The sequence below is a fragment of the Takifugu flavidus genome, chromosome 14 (genome assembly GCF_003711565.1).
Source record: "Takifugu flavidus isolate HTHZ2018 chromosome 14, ASM371156v2, whole genome shotgun sequence".
Lineage (NCBI taxonomy): Eukaryota > Metazoa > Chordata > Actinopteri > Tetraodontiformes > Tetraodontidae > Takifugu > Takifugu flavidus.
Genome location: NC_079533.1, coordinates 6,056,235 through 6,075,146, shown reverse-complemented (window position 1 = coordinate 6,075,146; position 18,912 = coordinate 6,056,235). Strand labels below are relative to the sequence as shown.

The 18,912-nt window shown below is 51.0% G+C and overlaps 2 protein-coding genes and 1 long non-coding RNA gene across 8 annotated transcripts in view; 1 reads left to right on the top strand and 2 right to left on the bottom strand.

Annotated features, from left to right (window-relative positions):
• Positions 1-16,969, top strand: part of fryb (furry homolog b (Drosophila)) — a 39,255-nt gene extending 22,286 nt beyond the window's left edge. The window contains exons 27-67 of one of the 6 annotated variants that reach the window (XM_057055066.1): positions 396-568; positions 667-827; positions 893-1,003; positions 1,086-1,240; positions 1,332-1,431; positions 1,499-1,670; positions 1,794-2,044; positions 2,132-2,278; positions 2,416-2,584; positions 2,666-2,756; positions 2,835-2,908; positions 3,266-3,416; positions 3,873-3,976; positions 4,084-4,175; positions 4,304-4,397; positions 4,553-4,772; positions 4,951-5,072; positions 5,247-5,434; positions 5,513-5,607; positions 5,679-5,877; positions 5,948-6,169; positions 6,303-6,501; positions 6,592-6,689; positions 6,789-6,959; positions 7,062-7,202; positions 7,300-7,485; positions 7,559-7,723; positions 9,309-9,383; positions 9,479-9,649; positions 9,767-9,775; positions 10,081-10,275; positions 10,365-10,502; positions 11,321-11,526; positions 12,069-12,273; positions 12,360-12,509; positions 12,593-12,691; positions 12,767-12,850; positions 13,093-13,110; positions 13,843-13,953; positions 14,143-14,360; positions 14,471-16,969. In XM_057055066.1, coding sequence (XP_056911046.1) covers positions 396-568; positions 667-827; positions 893-1,003; positions 1,086-1,240; positions 1,332-1,431; positions 1,499-1,670; positions 1,794-2,044; positions 2,132-2,278; positions 2,416-2,584; positions 2,666-2,756; positions 2,835-2,908; positions 3,266-3,416; positions 3,873-3,976; positions 4,084-4,175; positions 4,304-4,397; positions 4,553-4,772; positions 4,951-5,072; positions 5,247-5,434; positions 5,513-5,607; positions 5,679-5,877; positions 5,948-6,169; positions 6,303-6,501; positions 6,592-6,689; positions 6,789-6,959; positions 7,062-7,202; positions 7,300-7,485; positions 7,559-7,723; positions 9,309-9,383; positions 9,479-9,649; positions 9,767-9,775; positions 10,081-10,275; positions 10,365-10,502; positions 11,321-11,526; positions 12,069-12,273; positions 12,360-12,509; positions 12,593-12,691; positions 12,767-12,850; positions 13,093-13,110; positions 13,843-13,953; positions 14,143-14,360; positions 14,471-14,729 — 5,989 coding nt within the window. In that variant the 3' untranslated portion in view covers positions 14,730-16,969. Of the gene's footprint in view, positions 1-395; positions 569-666; positions 828-892; positions 1,004-1,085; positions 1,241-1,331; positions 1,432-1,498; positions 1,671-1,793; positions 2,045-2,131; positions 2,279-2,415; positions 2,585-2,665; positions 2,757-2,834; positions 2,909-3,265; positions 3,417-3,872; positions 3,977-4,083; positions 4,176-4,303; positions 4,398-4,552; positions 4,773-4,920; positions 5,073-5,246; positions 5,435-5,512; positions 5,608-5,678; positions 5,878-5,947; positions 6,170-6,302; positions 6,502-6,591; positions 6,690-6,788; positions 6,960-7,061; positions 7,203-7,299; positions 7,486-7,558; positions 7,724-9,308; positions 9,384-9,478; positions 9,650-9,766; positions 9,842-10,080; positions 10,276-10,364; positions 10,503-11,320; positions 11,527-12,068; positions 12,274-12,359; positions 12,510-12,592; positions 12,692-12,766; positions 12,851-13,092; positions 13,111-13,842; positions 13,954-14,142; positions 14,361-14,470 lie in introns of all 6 variants that reach the window. The other 5 variants (XM_057055064.1, XM_057055068.1, XM_057055067.1 and 2 more) reach the window with 5 other exon arrangements.
• LOC130537969 (uncharacterized) overlaps positions 1-18,912 on the bottom strand; it is a 157,466-nt gene that overhangs the window by 91,538 nt on the left and 47,016 nt on the right. The window lies entirely within an intron of this gene.
• Positions 17,057-18,766, bottom strand: zar1l (zygote arrest 1-like). The gene is made up of 4 exons (XM_057055146.1): positions 18,192-18,766; positions 17,658-17,750; positions 17,502-17,576; positions 17,057-17,397 (listed from the first exon to the last, which is right to left on the bottom strand). Exons 1-4 carry the CDS (start codon positions 18,729-18,731, stop codon positions 17,254-17,256), a joined length of 852 nt encoding a protein of 283 aa, XP_056911126.1. The 5' UTR covers positions 18,732-18,766; the 3' UTR covers positions 17,057-17,253.

Sequence of the window (18,912 nt, the reverse complement as noted above, 5' to 3'; positions counted from 1 at the left end):
CTCTCACACACACACCACACACACACACGCTCCACACACACACACACACACACTCACACACACACGCTCACACACACACCACACACACACCACACACACACCACACACACACACACTCTCACCACACACACAACACACACACACACACGCTCACACACACACACACACACACACACCACACTCACACACACACACCACACACACACACCTCACACACACAACACACACACACACACCTCACACACACACCTCACACACACACCCACACCACACACACACCACACGCTCACACACACGCTCACACACACACCTCTCACACACACACACACGCTCACACACACACGTGTATCCGTTAGGATTCTTGCCTAATTTCCTCGCGTCCCCATTGGCTGCAGCACCAACGGCGCTCTGGAGCGCGACTCTCTGGCGCTGGGCGCCCTGTTTCTTGAATATGTGGATCTAACTCGGATGCTTTTAGAGGCGGAAAATGAGAAAGAGCAGGACGTCCTGAAAGACATCAGAGCCCATTTCAGTGCAATGGTGGCTAATCTCATCCAGTGTGTTCCTGGTAAGTCACTGTTTTTATTTCTCACATTATTTGCAAATGCATGTTTCCAAATATTAATTTGAAAACCGTCTCCCCCCCTTCCCCCCCGAATGGTTCAGTCCACCACAGGCGCTTTCTCTTCCCCCAGCAGTCTCTGCGCCACCATCTCTTCATCCTCTTCAGTCAGTGGGCCGGCCCGTTCAGCGTCATGTTCACGCCCCTCGATCGTTACAGCGACCGCAACCACCAGATCACTCGTTACCAGTACTGTGCTCTGAAGGTGTGGACGCGCTTCCTGTCACGTGTGTCACACCGGGCTGTGCATTAACCTTTACTGCCCCGCAGGCCATGTCAGCCGTCCTGTGTTGTGGTCCAGTGTTCGACAACGTGGGTCTGTCTACTGACGGCTATCTTTACAAATGGCTCGACAACATCTTGGCCTGCCACGACATACGGGTCGGTCTACTTTGCTCTAAAGTTTATGCCTAAATGCGTTAGATGTGGATCGGTCCATCACACACTTCTGACCGTGTTCCAGGTTCACCGTCTGGGGTGTGAGGTGGTCATACTGCTATTAGAGCTGAACCCAGATCAGATCAATCTGTTCAACTGGGCGGTAGACCGCTGCTTCACTGGATCTTACCAGCTAGCATCTGGCTGCTTTAAAGCCATTGCTACAGTCTGCGGGAACAGGTGGGTCGTGTATCTTTGTGTCTATTTTTCTGACCTTTTCTAAGAAAAAAAGAAGAGTTCAAACACACACATATGTGTTTGGCTTTTGCAGGAATTATCCTTGTGACCTCGTGACTCTACTCAACCTGGTGTTGTTCAAGGCCTCCGACACCAGCAGAGAAATCTACGAGATCTCGATGCAGCTCATGCAGGTACGTGCATCTGCCACAGGCTGCAGGAATCTTTCCTGTTTCCACAGACAATGTCACATTCCTGCAGGTGCTGGAGTCCAAGCTGTGTTCCTACTCTAAACGGATGGTGGAGCAAAAGCCTGGGAATCTTTTGTATGGAACGCACGGCCCCCTACCCCCCCTGTACAGTGTCAACCTGTCCCAGCTCTCCATCCAGCTGGCCAGCATGTATCCCGAGCTCACTTTGCCTCTTTTCTCTGGTAGGTTTTTTAGTTATTTCTGAAGCACTTGCCAAGTCTGTCAGCACGGAGACGGCGGTTCTGTTGGATTCATTTGGTGATCAAACACTTGTTCGGCTTGTAAGGCTGTTTTTCCCTGTGCAGAGGTTAGCCAACGTTTCCCCACCACTCACCCGAATGGAAGACAAATCATGCTGTCCTACCTGTTACCCTGGCTTAGTAACATTGAGCTCGTGGACACGGGGCTTCCACCAGCCTCAAGTCCGTGCACACCAGAGGAGGAACCCGGCCAGGGACAAGCCCTGGGGATATCTCCCAGTCTGAGAGGTAACGGCTGGGGCTCCCTGCAGGCAACCTCGCTGGTCCTCAACAACCTCATGTTTATGACCGCTAAGGTAGGAAATCATCCATGCTGGCAGAAGTCTGTCGTCATTAACAACATCTGCTGTCTTTGAAATGGATTGTTATCGTTTCATTGTTAGTACGGAGACGAGGTTCCTGGCCCAGAGATTGAGAATGCTTGGAATGCTTTAGTGTCTAATGAGAGGTGGAGCAACAACCTACGGATCACCCTGCAGTTCCTCATCAGCCTTTGTGGAGTCAGCAGTGACACTACCTTGCTTCCTTACGTGAGTGCTGTCTGTACAAACAATAAGAAGTCATTTTCCTCTGCATGAAAACAGCTAAACTAGACCAAATATACAATTTTCCTTAATATTTTTCTAATAGTACCAGTCATAGTAAATTCTGTCTGTACCCATGAAAGATCAAGAAGGTGGTGATCTATTTGTGTCGCAACAACACCATCCAAACGATGGAGGAGCTCCTGTTTGAGCTGCAGCAGACCGACCCCGTCAACCCGGTGGTGCTGCACTGCGATAATCCTCCATTTTACCGCTTCGCTGCCAGCAACAAAGCGTCTACCTCACAGACAGGTGAGCTGGCGCCTTCTTTTCCCTCGTGTCTCTCAGTGAATAACCACTGAGATTTGGTTGTGTAATATCTGCTGTGATTAGGCACCACCTCCAGCAGTAACACAGTGGTGGCTGGGCAAGAGAGCCTGCAAGACACAGAGGAGAGCAAGTTGGTCAGAGAATGTGACGAGCGGTGAGTAACAGCAGCCCTCACGTGCTCCAGTGTCCAGGGTTCCAGTCAGTCCCATCCAATGTCAGGTTCTTCTTTCAGGAGGGCCAGAGCTCACAACAGGCTGGAGTCTCGCTACAGCAACAGCTCTGGAGGCTCGTATGAGGATGAAAAATGTACGTGTCTTGATTTTTGAGAATGAACATAAATATAATTCCTTTTCATGTGCGTGGGAACATACTGGTCCAAAATCAGCCCTGAATGAGCTCAGCTTCTCCCATCAGTCCAGCGCCAATGATGGCTGCCATCACGGAGACCTCATTTGTTTTGCTATTGAACGACTACAATGATTAAAGTTCATGATAGAATAGCTTTGCTAGTAGAGTATGACAGCACCGCAGTTTCGTGTAGATGCAATTAAAATTCTCGTTTCCTGTGCTGCTAGCAATAAATGTGGGTCACTTTTCACGCGTGTCCGCTCGTGCTGGAGCCAAACGGGAGCAGTTTCCTTCACTGAGTCTGTGTTTTGATAGCTGACCCACTGCCTCCATATGCTGGCTGGCTTCTTGGCGTTCTGGAAACCAACCACCCTCAGCCGTTACCCATGCCTGTTAACGGCGGTTGCTGGGCTCCTCTGGTTGATTATCTTCCAGAAACCATTACACCCAGAGGACCACTTCACAGGTATGCTCTAAAGATAGACGTTCTGAAACATGGTTCAGGGCTCCCCAGAGTGGCCTGGCAGAGCATCAAGCAGATGTGTGATTAGAAGAACCTGAGCCAGGGAAACCTGAGCCGTCGGCCTCTGAACAGTGAAACCACCTTTTATCCACCTATGTGCTCTCACTCTTCACATGAAAATGAGATTTAGAGAGAATGTCTCATTAAAGCGTTTGAATTGTCAAACATTGATTTGACAGAGGCACCTCTTATTATTTCTCATGAACAAATGACATTCAAACACTGCAGCTATTAGAAACAAGGCCAGTTTTATATATCTAATTAAAAAGATTCCTGTCAAACCAGGCAGTCTTAGAGATTGCCACTTATATGTTAATAGCCATTTATAAGATGAATGAAACCTTTAGAAAATCAGTGGTTTATTGGTTATGGCCAGCTAAGGTGTGTGCTGCTCTTCAGGTGTAACATTGCAGTGATCTTTATGACTGAGATGGTGGTGGACCACAGTGTGAGGGAGGACTGGGCCTTACATCTGCCCCTGCTGCTGCACGCTCTCTTCCTGGGTGGGTGTCATCACACAACAACACTTTAGAACAAATGTCATTGTTAGAAATCGTATCTGTCGTGATAAAATGTTTGAAATGGGATCTAATGTGGTCCTTTTTTCCAGGTATGGACCATTACAGAGCAGAGGTCTATGAACACAGCAAACGCCTTCTTCTTCACCTCCTCATCGCCCTCTCTTGTAACAACAACTTCCAGGTCAGAAACCTGCAACGTAGATACTTTCCATCTTTCTGTGCTCATCTCATTTTTGTAACCTAATGAGTCCCAAAGGCTCTTCTCTTGTCCTCGGTAGCCATTCAGAAGCCTCTTATTTGTTGCGACAGGTTATTGCTTCTGTTCTGATGCTGACAAGAGAAATCAGTGACAACAAAACCCTCACCATTAAGTCCAGCTACCCAATGGAATACCAAGCAACAGGTAAGAGGAAAACCCCAAACACATTTCTTTTCCCTTTGAGCTGTAACAGCAGCATCTATACAGTCATGTTTAACGCTGACGTCGACCTTCTAAAACAGTGACGCGTCATCAAAATGAGGAAAAGGTTTCATTCTGTGCTCTTTCCTTACTTTGAGGTGCATCTGATTTCCTGCGAGAGTGGCAGGCATCTCCTGTGGTGGACTCTGGCCTCAGCTCCACCTCCAACTCCTCATCGACCAGTCTGGGGGGTGGCAGCACTGCAGGCAGTGTGGGAAATTTACCCTTGGTGACCCCCGATGACCTTGAGGACCTTGAAGATACACCCAACGAAAATGACGAAAAGACGAACAAACTAATCGAGTTCCTTTCCACCAGGTACAGGCGAAGAGCCCACTGACCAATCACACGTCCCCGTTTCATCGAGGCTCAGAAAAGCCTGTGTAAATATGTGTGTTTGTAAAAGCCTCCATTTATTCAGTGGTTGTGTAACTTGGATGTGGTGCTACTGGTGGTGGGTATACAGTGCCTGGAGTACTGTGTTGTTGTTGCTCAGAGCCATCGGGCCACTGTGGGTGCACGAAGACATCACGCCCAAGAACCCCAACTCCAAGAGCACAGAGCAGCTCTCCAACTTCTTGCGCCATGTCGTCTCTGTCCTCAAAGAATCCAAGTCAGGTGAGAAACCGCAAGTGTTCCCGCTCAAATGTCAAATGTCTCTGGAACAACTCCCAGCAAATATCTCAATCCTGAACCCATCACATATCATCAATAGTCTCAAATCCTTATTATCACTGAGGAGTTTGTGTGTTTGCTGCATTGACGTGCGTTAGCTTCTTTCCGTTTCTGCAGACTTCCACCTGGAGCAGCAGCTGAGCGACGTTGCTTTACAGACAGCTTTGTGCAGCTCCTCGCGCCACTATGCTGGACGCTCCTTCCAGATCTTCAGGGCCCTCAAACAGCCCATCAACAACCACGCTGTGTCGGACATTGTCTCCCGGCTGGTGGAGGTGGTTGGAGAGCATGGTGATGAGGTGCAGGTGAGTCAAAGGTTGCCAGGGCCACTGACAGCACAGGGCAGGAGGGTGACAGAGGGCTGCTCTTCATGTGCACTGCAGGGCTACGTGATGGAGGTCCTGCTGACGCTGGAGTCCGTGGTGGTGAATCTTGCAGAATGTCTGAAGAACACTGACCTTATGGCAGCTCTCACCAGGTAGGCTGAACCTCTGGGGGGCGGGGGGTAGGTTAGATATGTAACTAAAGAATATATACTTATATTCACAGGACATCCTCGCCAGACTTTGTAATAAATGACAAACTGATGAACCGGAAGAGCACGGGTCAGCTGAATTTTCCTGGTCCAGGATTCGTTGGTCTGTCGTCACAGCGCCACCAGCGCTCCTACTCAGTCCCGAAGAAGTTTGGTGAATGTGGCTACCAGTCGTGTGATCCTCCTCGCAGTGCCACTCTGGAACGCATACAGGCAAGACTCGCAGATCAGCGACCGCTGGAATTGTTGAGTACGTTTTGCTCAGTTGTTTTGGACTTTGCAGGCCTGCAACAGTCACGGCCTGGCCCGAATTGGAAGAAACCCAGGCTCGTGCACATCGTCAACCAACCGTATTGATCCCAGTGTTCTATCAGATCCTGCCCATGTTTCTCATCCCTCATCAATTCTGGCAACTGTGTTCTGGGTGGCGGTGTCGCTCATGGAATCGGACTTTGAGTTTGAATATCAGATGTCACTTCGTCTTGTTCACAAGTTGCTGTCTAAGGTAAAAGTGATGAAACCCAAGTTAGCGGCATATAGACGGGAGAGCAGTCGTTTACATGCTAAGGAGCTAGGGCTCACTAAGATTAAACTCACTCGCTAAACTCATTTATTTGAACCAAATCCTTCCTCGCCAGGTGCCCTTAGACAGAGCGGAGAACCGTGAACGCCTGGAAAAACTGCAGGCTCAGCTGGCTTGGTCTGGCTTCTCTGGGATTCAGCAGCTTTTACTAAAGGGTTTTACATCTCAAGCCACATTTGACCTGACGCTACAGCTCTTCTGTCAGCTCACGCCAGTCTCCCGCGTGCCTGTTGTGGATACCTCACAGTCTATAGGTGGGAGGCTTCTATACTCGCTTCTGTAATTAGCACAATAGCGGGATTTGTATGTGTTTCTCATTGAGGATGAAATGTGTCTCTGTGCAGGCTTCCCTCTGAATGTCTTGTGTCTGCTGCCACACTTTGTTCAGCACTTTGGCCACCCAACTCAGTTTTGTAAGGAGAGTGCTGAGAGGATTGCTCAGGTACTGTTTTCCATGCTCTGAACACATCATCCCTGGCTTCAGTAGCTCACCTCAGGGATGAAAAGTGAAGCAAGCCTTTTCTCTCTCTGCACTTCTCAGGTGTGTTTGGTTGAGAAACACACCAAGCTGTCCCACTTGGCTCATGTGATGACTCTGTATAAGACCCGTTCCTATACAAGGGACCCGTTCTCCTGGGTCAGTGTGGTTTGCCGTTACCTCCACGAGGCTTTCTCTGACATCACACTCAACATGGTCACCTACATGGCAGAGGTAGACAGACTTAGTTTGCCTTATTAAACTTTGGGACAGGTCAACAACAAGTCATAGCTTTGCATGTTTTGTCATTGACTGAATCCACTCTTCATCTCTTAGCTCCTGGATAAGGGCCTTCCCAGCATGCAACAGTCCCTCCTCCAGATCATCTACTGCCTGCTCAGCCATATGGACCTAACTGCTGTGCAGGTCAAACAGTTCAATGCTGATGTCCTAAAAACCATTGAGAAGTTCGTCCAGGCAAGTTTACTGAAAATACTTGTGTGTGTTTCATTTTGCTTTTCCGTGATAAAAAGTGGGCACAATTTGTTGTTCAATTTGTTGTGACGTTCCCTAGACTGTACACTGGAAGGATGCTTTAAATATCTTGAAACTGGTAGTGTCGCGCTCTGCCAGCCTAGTTCACCCAGCGTACGGCCACTCTCAGGGGGACCTGTCCAACCTGGAGGTCAGCCGAGTGTGGGACGGTTCCTCCAAGGCTCTGCCAGGGAAAACACTGGACTTTACTTTTGATATTTCTCAGGTAATGTGTCGACATTCATGTGAGTAATATCGATGTTATTTCTTGACGGCGTGTCTCCGGATGTCCTTGGTAGACGCCTGTTATCGGCCGGCGGTTTGATGATCTCCAAGGTTCAGGTGGTCGAGCGGGCAAGGCCAGAGCCATGGCGGTAACTCGCAGCACGTCCTCCACCTCCTCAGGATCCAACTCCAACACCATTCTGGTGCCTGTCAGTTGGAGAAGGCCGCAGTACTCTCAGGTACTGTAATGATGGACCTACCCCTTAGGGTACCCTAACCCTCACCCTAACCCTCACCCTAACCCTAACCCTAACCCTCACCCTAACCCTCAACCCTAACCCTCTAACCCTACCCTCTAACCCTAACCCTAACCCTCAACCCTAACCCTCAACCCTAACCCTCACCCTAACCCTAACCCTAACCCTCTAACCCTAACCCTAACCCTAACCCTAACCCTCACCCTAACCCTCACCCTAACCCTCTAACCCTAACCCTAACCCTCTAACCCTAACCCTCTAACCCTAACCCTCTAACCCTAACCCTCTAACCCTAACCCCTAACCACCCTAACCCTCTAACCCTAACCCTCTAACCCTCTAACCCTAACCCTCTAACCCTAACCCTCTAACCCTACCCTCTAACCCTCCCCCTAACCCAACCCTCTAACCCTCTAACCCTCTAACCCTAACCCTCTAACCCTCTACCTCTAACCCTAACCCTAACCCTAACCCTCTAACCCTAACCCTCTAACCCTCTAACCCTAACCCTAACCCTCTAACCCTCTAACCCTAACCCTCTACCCTCTAACCCTAACCCTCTAACCCTCTAACCCTACCCTCTAACCCTCTAACCCTCTAACCCTAACCCTAACCCTCTAACCCCCTCTAACCCCTAACCCTCTAACCCTCAACCCTAACCCTCTAACCCTCTAACCCTCTAACCCTCTAACCCTAACCCTAACCCTAACCCTCTAACCCTCTAACCCTAACCCTCTAACCCTCTACCCCTAACCCTCTAACCCTCTAACCCTAACCCTAACCCTAACCCTAACCCTCTAACCCTCTAACCCTAACCCTAACCCTCTAACCCTCTAACCCTCTAACCCTAACCAACCCCCTAACCCTCTAACCCTAACCCTAACCCTCTAACCCTCTAACCCTAACCCTAACCCTCTAACCCTCTAACCCTAAACCCTAACCCTCTAACCCTCAACCCTAACCCCCTAACCTAACCCTAACCCTAACCCTCTAACCCTCTAACCCTAACCCCTAACCAACCCTCTAACCCTCTAACCCTAACCCTAACCCTCTAACCCTCTAACCCTCTAACCTAACCCTAACCCTCTAACCCTAACCCTCTACCCTCTAACCCTAACCCTCTAACCCCTCACCCTAACCCTCTAACCCTCTAACCCCCTCCCCTCTAACCCTAACCCTCTAACCCTCTAACCCTAACCCTCTAACCCTCTAACCCTCTAACCCCCTAACCCTCTAACCCTAACCCTCTAACCCTCTAACCCTAACCCTTCTAACCCTCTAACCCTAACCCTCTAACCCTAACCCTCTAACCCTCTAACCCTCTAACCCTCTAACCCTAACCCTCTAACCCTCTAACCCTAACCCTCTAACCCTCTAACCCTAACCCTCTAACCCTCTAACCCTCTAACCCTCTAACCCTACCCTCTAACCCTCTAACCCTAACCCTCTAACCCTAACCCTAACCCTAACCCTGACCCTCTTTATGCATATTCCATAGTACACTCGTGTTTATTTACTTTGCTCCAAAACTAATAACTGCTATTTCTTGCATTCTTTTTATAATTCAGAAACGAACCAGGGAGAAGTTGGTCAATGTTTTATCTCTGTGTGGCCAAGAGGTTGGACTCACCAAGAACCCCTCTGTAAGCTACTGTTGTTCTCCGTTTTGTGACTCTTTTCCCATCTTTGGAATTCTCCAGTCCTCAGGTAGTACGGAACTCTCTGTTCTTCACTGCAGGTCATCTTCTCATCCTGTGGTGATTTGGATTTGATGGAGGTCAGAGAAAGTGGTGTGTCATCAGAGGAGGGTGGAACCAGAGAGGATACGCTGGACGACACTGCCAGTGAGCAGCAGTTCCGGGTTTTCCGGGATTTTGACTTCCTGGACGTGGAACTGGAAGATGGAGAGGTGTGACTCATTACTAGTGCTTGGTTTAAAACCACAATGACCTTTGCACTCTAACTTCTGCCTTCACATCAGTATATTGTGTTTCTAACTGTGTGTCTCTTTCCCCCCACTGCCCAGGAGCTCCAGGTAAGGCTGCTCACCTTTACGGGAGGTTCTGTACGCTGCTGCGTGGGCGCCTCTCGGTCCATAAAGGTCCATTCTGCTTCAGCTTGCTTGCAGAACTGCACTTTTCAAATATTTGTCAAAGAGATAAAAAAAAATAACCGTAAGGTTGCTCGATGCTGATTATTTTTCAAAAAGGAAAATAACATTTATATAATTTCTTTCCCTAAGTACCAACCTGGTCTGCATCATTCCAGCAGCCACTTTAGATGATGTCATCAGAGGATTTGCTGCTCCTGTTGCTTCATATCCTGTATGTGTTTCATTAGGGTGAAACCATGGATAACTTTAACTGGGGTGTGCGTCGGCGTTCTCTGGACAGCACCGAGCTGGGCGACCTGTTGGAGGAGAGCCAGCACTCAGGAAGCACCCCCAGTTTGGGTCATGAGGACCCCCATGATTCAGATGAGTCCTCAGAGGAAGAGGAGTCTTCAACCAGCCAGAGCCTGTCTCATTCCCAGCTTGTGCGTAGCCATAGCTGCCGGAACATAGCAGCATCCACACATTTAAACACACAATAACCAAGAACTCCTGGTTTGTCTTGTTGTTCTAGACTAATCCGTCACCATCAGAGGAGACCAATCACATCGATTCCTTGTTCACTTCCTATGACACTTCTGCTGACCCACAGTCCATCAGTGCCCCCACACCAGGGCAGGGAGCCCTCCATGGTGGTCGGAGTGTTCTTCATGTAAGGAATGGCAGGCCTTCTGGACTGGGAATACCAGTACACCAGTCGGAATACCAGAATACCAGTCAGAATACCAGTACACCAGTCAGTATACCAGTACAGTATACCAGTACAACCAGTCGGAATACCAGAATACCAGTCAGAATACCAGTACACCAGTCAGTATACCAGTACAGTATACCAGTACACCAGTCGGAATACCAGTACACCAGTCAGAATACCAGTACACCAGTCGGAATACCAGTACACCAGTCGGAATACCAGTACACCAATCAGAATACCAGTACACCAGTCGGAATACCAGTACACCAGTCAGAATACCAGTACACCAGTCGGAATACCAGAATACCAGTCAGAATACCAGTACACCAGTCAGTACACCAGTACAGTATACCAGTACACCAGTCAGTACACCAGTACACCAGTCAGTACACCAGTACAGTATACCAGTACACCAGTACAGTACACCAGTACACCAGTACAGTATACCAGTACACCAGTACAGTATACCAGTACACCAGTACAGTATACCAGTACACCAGTACACCAGTACAGTACACCAGTACAGTATACCAGTACACCAGTACACCAGTACAGCACACCAGTACACCAGTACAGTACACCAGTCAGTACACCAGTACACCAGTACACAGTACAGTACACCAGTACACCAGTACAGTACACCAGTCAGTACACCAGTACAGTATACCAGTACACCAGTACACCAGTACAGTACTCTGCCTGAAGGAGGATCAGAGGTGACGTTAGCATGTTGCTAGCCTTGGTGCTGATGTTGGCGTGCTCTCTCCCCTGGCCAGCAGGGGGCGTGTGGTGAGGACGAGGACACGCAGCCCCAGGACGAGGAGCTGTCGCCCAGCGTCCCCGAGCTGCCTCAGGGCTCCGACGGCGGCGACAGCTTCACTCTGGATTTGCCCGGTCAGCAGCTGCCCAGTTTGGACACCAGCCCCCACCTCAACTACTACCAGCCCCCCCTGGACTTTCTCGACCCAAACTGTCTACCCAGGTGAGGGTGAGGGTGCGTTGCTGGGTTAGGGTTAGTTAGGGTTAGAGTTAGTTAGGTTAGGGTTAGTTAGGGTTAGGGTTAGTTAGGGTTAGGGTTTGTTAGGGTTAGAGGGTTAGGGTTAGAGGGTTAGGGTTAGTTAGGGTTAGAGGGTTAGGGTTAGTTAGGGTTAGTTAGGTTAGGGTTAGTTAGGTTAGGGTTAGTTAGGGTTAGGTTAGGGTTAGTTAGGGTTAGGGTTAGTTAGGGTTAGGGTTAGTTAGGGTTAGGGTTAGTTAGGGTTAGGTAGGGTTAGGTTAGGTTTGGGTTAGTTAGGGTTAGGTTAGGGTTAGTTAGGGTTAGGTTAGGGTTAGTTAGGGTTAGGTTAGGGTTAGGTTAGGTTAGGGTTAGTTAGGGTTAGTTAGGGTTGGGCTAGGGTTGGGCTAGGGTTGGGCTAGGGTTAGGGCTTCATTACTTTGGTCACCTTTTTGTTGGATCCTGATTCTGGAAATACAGCCTTTCCCACAACAGACTGGCTTTTCCGACTGTTTTGCCGTTGTGATTTCCAGCCTACGTGATGATGTCGATGACTTGGAAGATCTCGGGTTTCCACCGCCCCCCTCTCCCTTCTTCTCTGCCATCCTGGCGGCCTTCCAGCCTGCAGTGTGTGACGATGCAGAGGAGGCCTGGCAGTCTCACATCAACCAGCTGGTGACCGACTCCGACGGCTCCTGCGCCGTGCACACCTTTCACGTCTTTTCCTCTCTGTTTAAGGTGACAAAAGACAATCGACCACTTCTGACGAACAACGTCTGGATCAGGCTGCAACATACAAATGATTCTCCAAATGTCTTTTCTAGAACATCCAGGGTAAATTCTGCCTCCTGACAACTGATGTTGCCACTTACCTCGGGGAGGGCTTGAGAGGAATCGGGTCCAAGTTCCTGCGGTCCTCACAGATGCTGACCACGTGCTCGGATTGTCCCACCATCTACGTCGATGCCGATACAGTGAGTAAGGAGTGAAGTGAGTGGCTGATCGGAGCGCTGTTCTCACCTCCAGCCATCTTCCTGTCCGGACGGTTTTTCCCCAGATCATGTCATACGGCCTCCTTGAAAAGGTTAAGTTCAGCGCTCTGGAGCTGCAGGAGTATTTGGACACGTACAACAGCAGAGAGGAGGCTGCTTTATCTGTAAGCTGCTCCTACGTTCTCTCTCTTCATAGAAAAGAACCGCTCGCTCTTCCTCACCGCCATGTTTTTCTTTAGTGGTTCAAGAACTGCAAAGACACTTTTCCCAGGTGTCCTGGTGAATCTGTGGTTACCTGCCAACCAGGAGACTCCGAGGAAAAGGTACAGATCTACAGAGTATCAATAATCAATACTGAGTATTTTGACCTAGAATGATGATTGATTGGTCAATTAGCATCTTTGCTGTGTGATATTAGGTGACTGCAAAAAATAGTCCAAAATCTTTAAATGTGTGGGGTTTCTACACTCTTGACTAACTGTTAGGCTCTTTCCTGGTGTGCATGTGTTTGACTGACACTTTGTCTTCTTCTCACTCCTCTGACGCCCTAACATGCTCTCGCTAGCAAATGGAATCTCTGGCTGTAAGTTCTCTCATCAATTCTTTTCACTGGCCTCCTGTGTGAGTGTGTGTGTGTGTGCGTGCGTGTGTGCGTGTGTGTGTGCGTGCGTGTGAGTTGTGCGTGCGTGCGTGTGTGTGCGTGTGTGAGTTGTGCGTGCGTGAGTGTGTGTGTGTGTGTGTGTGTGAGTTGTGCGTGCGTGCGTGTGTGCGTGCGTGCGTGCGTGTGTGTGCGTGTGTGAGTGTGCGTGCGTGTGAGTTGTGCGTGCGTGCGTGTGAGTTGTGCGTGTGAGTTGTGCGTGCGTGCGTGTGTGTGTGCGTGTGTGAGTTGTGCGTGCGTGCGTGTGTGTGAGTGTGTGTGTGCGTGCGTGTGTGAGTTGTGCGTGCGTGCGTGTGTGTGTGTGCGTGCGTGCGTGCGTGTGAGTTGTGCGTGCGTGTGAGTTGTGCGTGCGTGTGTGAGTTGTGCGTGCGTGTGTGAGTGTGCGTGCGTGCGTGCGTGTGTGAGTTGTGCGTGCGTGCGTGTGCGTGCGTGCGTGTGTGAGTTGTGCGTGCGTGCGTGTGCGTGCGTGTGTGTGAGTGTGCGTGCGTGCGTGTGTGAGTTGTGCGTGCGTGCGTGCGGCGTGTTGCGTGTTCTCTGATGAAGGCCAGGGTCGGCCTGGGTCGGCCAGGGTCGGCCAGGGTCGGCCTGGGTCGGCCTGGGTCGGCCTGTGCCTGTTACCTGCAGCTGAACCCTTCGGTGCTGTTTCATGTCTCCTAGCAACTGGAGCTGTGCCAGAGGCTTTACAAGCTGCATTTCCAGATCCTCCTCCTCTTCCAGTCCTACTGCTCGCTCATCGGACAGGTTCATGCCGTCAGCTCCGTTCCCGAGGTGACACGGCGCTGCTCGGATTTTCATATATATATATATATCAGTCATGTATTGATTTTGTGTGACCATGTAACGCTCTCCGTTGTGGTGTGTTCCTGCCACTGATCTGAGAACCATTGGACCCTTTTGGCCTCCATATTGATGAATCCGTCACATTTGATTGGCATGGTGCTCCCTCTCCCCCTGCAGCTGCTCAACATGTCTCTGGAGCTCTCTGAGCTGAGGAGCAGCCTCCAGGTAGCTGAGACGGCCATCGCCTCCGACCTGGAGCGCGTGCCTCGCCATGCGCAGGCTGCCGCCACGGTCGTGCCCAGCTTCTCCAGCTCCGAGGCCGCTGTGCAGTCCATCCTGGAGTGCCTCAGGAGTCACGAGCTCACCAAAGCGGTGCGCTACATCCAGGAGTTCCGGTGAGTCAGCAGTTCTGATGCTACACACGCTAAAGTCTGCATCTGTTAGGTGGGACCGCTGGAAACGTATTCATGTCCCGTCCTCCTTTATTCCTTTCACACCACCCCAGGAGGCGGTGGCCCTGCGGAGTGTTTGGAGGCAGCTCAGAGAGCGAGGTCCAGACGCTGCTGAACATCTACTTCCGCCATCAGACGCTGGGTCAGACAGGCACCATCGCTCTGGTCGGTTCCCGCCAAGACCTCAGCCTGATCTGCTCCAAGCTCCTGGAGCTCAACGGGGAGATCCGCGACATGATCCGCCACGCTCAGGGGTACCGGGTGGTCACAACTTACCTCCCCGACTCCAGCGCTTCCGGGACCAGTCTCTGACAGGAAGTCAGGAGCCCCCTGCCCCCTCCTTCCCCACCTCTGTCCCACCCATCATCCCAACCAGCGACCCTCCCAACGCCACCAGCGCCAACCACGGCTGTCCTCACAGACGAGGACCAACACCCACACACGTGGCCCCTCCCGCCCCCCGTGTGTCTGCTGCCCCGGCTGCACAGCTCCGGGTGGCTGCCCACATACTGCCTTCCCCGTCAGCAGAACCAGAACCTTTAGAGCAGGACTCGGGCCTTTCTCTGCTCCCCTCTTCCACTGTCGACTCCAACACGGGTCTGCTTGATTTTCCCAGACCTCCAGACTTGTTCTCCTCTCACTGCTGCACAACAACTCCAGACTCAGTCCCGTGCACACGAGCACCCAGGAGGAGTCATGATGAGAGGGGTTCCTGTCCCTGTCGAGGTCCTTCCCCACTTTTCCATTTGCACAGCAGCACGTGTCCGGTCTCAGCCGACGTCCTGCAGACTGTAGCATCACAGCCCACCCTGCTGGCTCACTCTGACCCGGGTGCCCCGCCCACCCGCCCTCGGGGTTCCCATCTTCCTCATTTCCCCCGGTCACCATATGAGCATCCAGGCCCGGCGGCCGTTCTCCCTGAACATGCTGCGGTCCTGATCCGCAGTCCTGCCCCACCCTCCTCTGTCCTCACTCCCCGTCCTTCCTCGCCCTGTCCCGCTGCCCCAGAAGAGACTTGGGCATGGGGCTGTTGTTGCACCCTTAGTGGTGCTGCTGCACCCTTGACCCACTACCTGGGGAAGATGGGCCACGCTGCCCTGCCCCTGCTGAGCGTAGGGGGGCTCCTGAATACGGAGAAGGGATCAGATGTCCAGACCTGAGCGGGCACTGAGGACCTCTGGAAACAACCATGGCTGAAACCCACGATTGCTGAGTAGATCTGTGGGATGCCGAGAAGAGAAGACAACATTCCAGACTATTATGGGATGTAACCTGCATATTCCTGCCTGCTGACACAAGACCTGATGTGGTTTTTGTCTGAGCACAGTGCTCTCAGTTTAAGTCCTGCTTGATGGTCGGTGATCAGCATCGGTGGCTCATTCGAGGACGGGCGAAGGCTTTCACGTTGGAAGGTTCTTCCCCAGAGGAACCGATGCTGCCTCCTCCAAGATGAACAAAAAGCTTTCACGTTGGAAGGTTCTTCCCCAGAGGAACCCATGGGCTGATGCTGCCTCCTCCAAGATGAACAAAGACTGCTGGACCTTGTGAAACTGCCTGTGAGACTGCCAGACCTCACTGGCACAATTTGTACTGTTGCACTAAGTTTAGATTTGATATGGTCTTTAAAAAGTGAAGAGGCTCGTCACTCAGAGAGGAAGGAAGCAAGGAAGGAAAGAAGGAAGGAAAGAAGGAAGGAAGGAAGAGCCCAAAGCTGGATGAACGTTTCTTTTGCTCTAGCTGTTGTTTTAAGGCCTCTTTTGGGGAAAATTGTGCAATGCATGACCCACTTGAATGCGCTCTGCTGTACTCGTGCCCCCTCCTGATCCCGGACCTATGCAGAGGGACCCGGTTCCCCAGGGGAGACGCCTCACGCTGCTGAAAGCCCACAACCAGCTGGTCTCCTCTTGTTCAGAACATGACGTGCACACTCCTGTGAATAGTAGCAGCTTCAGTAGTGAGTGTTACACTATATTCCTCACTATCCTACACGTTGACCTATTGTGCTCACAGGCTGGGAGGGTCGTGCATGTCTACACTGTCCGTCTACACTGTTTCTAGGAATGGACACACAACCATCGTAACCTGTGTGTGTGTGTGTGTGTGTGTTTACCCTGCTGACATTCAGCAGTACTGTCGATGTTTAAAACCAAGACTTGTGCTACTTCTGGTGTTGAACGCTTCCTGTCATTAGTTCGTGACTCTCCCTCCTTTTCTTTTCCAGTAATTATCGGATCAGACGTCGTTACGGTTTTTTAAATATATTTTTGTTGTCAAATTAAACTGCCATGCATGCATTTTCTGGATGAGTGTTCAACCTATTTATTAAGAACATTTTGCTTTATCTTAAAGATACGTTTGAGGTACAAAAGGGAGCTTTGAGCTCACGTGGGCGTTTTGTGTGGGAGAACGTGTGCATGCCGAACAAGAAGTTGCACATTTTTTAAGGTTTAAGAGTTTTGTTCCACTGTGTAAATAGTTTTACAGCCTTTGTGAAGTCCTTCCGAGTCATTGCTCTGTAAGTCGGTGTCAAATTAAAAATGGGAAATGCTGCATTTTTCATGACTTTTCTTTACTCAACAGCTTAAACTTTCTCCCTACAAAACTAAAATAAGCCTCAGCGCGTTACAAAGAAATCGACATTTGAGATGCAACACTTTTATTTCACTTAATTTCTTCTTACAAAAATATTTTCTCATGTTCACTGAAGCACCGGACAGATGGGACGACTAATCTGCTTTTTGAGTAGCTGCTAATTATAAAAACCAGAGATCTGCTGACTCGCTGGCAGGGGAAGGAAGATCTGAGTGGGCTCCAGGGACGACGGCTGGCGGGCGACTCACACGATGTACTTGAAGCTGTAGGTGGCGTCACAGGACAGCGCCATGCCTCTGCAGCGGGAGCACAGGTCCTGGCGGTGAGGCCTCTTCATGTTGATGTGCCTCTGCTTCTTCTCGCAGCTGCAGCAAGTCTGCAAACAACCCTGAGCGTTGCCAAGATGAGACCATAGATCAAGTGTCAGGGTCGGTTCTTCACCATGAAAGTCGGCAGTGAGCGTTACTGCTGGAGAATCCAGGTTAAACGCACCTTACAGAGGATGGATTCCACTCTGTAGGGATTAAAGCCCAGCTGACACCTCCGGCAGAGCTGCTTGTAGTACACCTAATAGGTTATAAAAACAGACGCATAAAGGCAGAATCAGGGACGCAGCAGCTTGGGGAGCACAGCGAGCAGGACGCAGACCTTGCTGGTTCCAGAGATGCACCAGACGTAGGCACTCTCCCACCGGATGTTGCACTTCTTGCAGTGGAAGAAGCCGTACCTCTGCTCCAGGAACTACAAAAGACATCAGCGTTAGGGCTTCCCTTTGTGCCCAGTCCCATCGATTACGCCGGACCTGAATAGAACCTACGCTCAAGCCAAGTTCGTCTCAAGCCCAAAGTCACATCACCTCAGGGGGCTTTGAAAGCTGCACAATTCTAACCCCTCTTGGCTTTAAACCCTGTTGAGGGAGGAAGAAAACCCCAAGGACACCTGAAGGATCCCTCTGCCTGGGACAGATGTGCAGTGGACATCTGTCCGTGGGCCCAGCTGCATATTCAAGTGTCCTCATAAGCGGCTCTGGGCCGAACGGCCCGTTTCTAATCGCAGTTGCCGTTTTCAAGCATCCCAGATGGGTTAGGGTTAGCTGGGACCAACCTACATCTAATATCAGTGCTGGAGTCGCCATTATTTCAGGGAATAACCTGGATCCTTCAGGATATTTCCCCAGCCTACCTGAAAGCTGGAGCCTTTACTGGAGCGGCGGCCGGCAGCCAGTGAATCCTTCTCCGCGTCCTCGCCTCTTTCAAACCTCTCGACCTCCCCGACGCGCCTCCGGGCGTCCTCGGCCTCTCCTTCGCTCCCGGTGTCGTCGCTGAGCTTCTTCGGATAGATCCTGCGGTCAAACACCGGTGAGTAGATGGAAACCGGCCTCGGGAATCGCAGGTTGCTCACCGGCGGAGTGCTGTGAAGATCGGGCGTTTGCGCACGGTGCTCGCCCTCCAGGCACCAGAGCGTCTTGGGCCCCAGGGAACACTGGATCACTTTATCCACTTTGGCGTTGACCTGCACGCCGCACTCTCTGGTGAGCGCCCTCTTGATGGGAGGGGGCAGGCCGGGGTTGACCTGGGATATGATGGCCTTGCACAGCTCCAGGTAGCTGAGACCCTGGGGGGTGATGAAGCAGCCCTGCCTCTTTACCCAGACCGAGCTGTCCTGGCCCGGCGGGGCGCCGCAGGCACTGTACGGGGGGAACGTGGACAGGAACCCGTCCATCCTGGAGCCATGAAACCGGAACAAAGTCTTCCTGCACCCATTTAACACTTCCCACCGCTTTCGGGTCTAATTGGCTGATTCACAACAGGAGTGTGTCACCTCGGATTGACCCACATGAATAACGTTATAAACCCCCCCTTGTAACTTTTTAGGGTCTTAATTTATGATGATTAATGCAGTT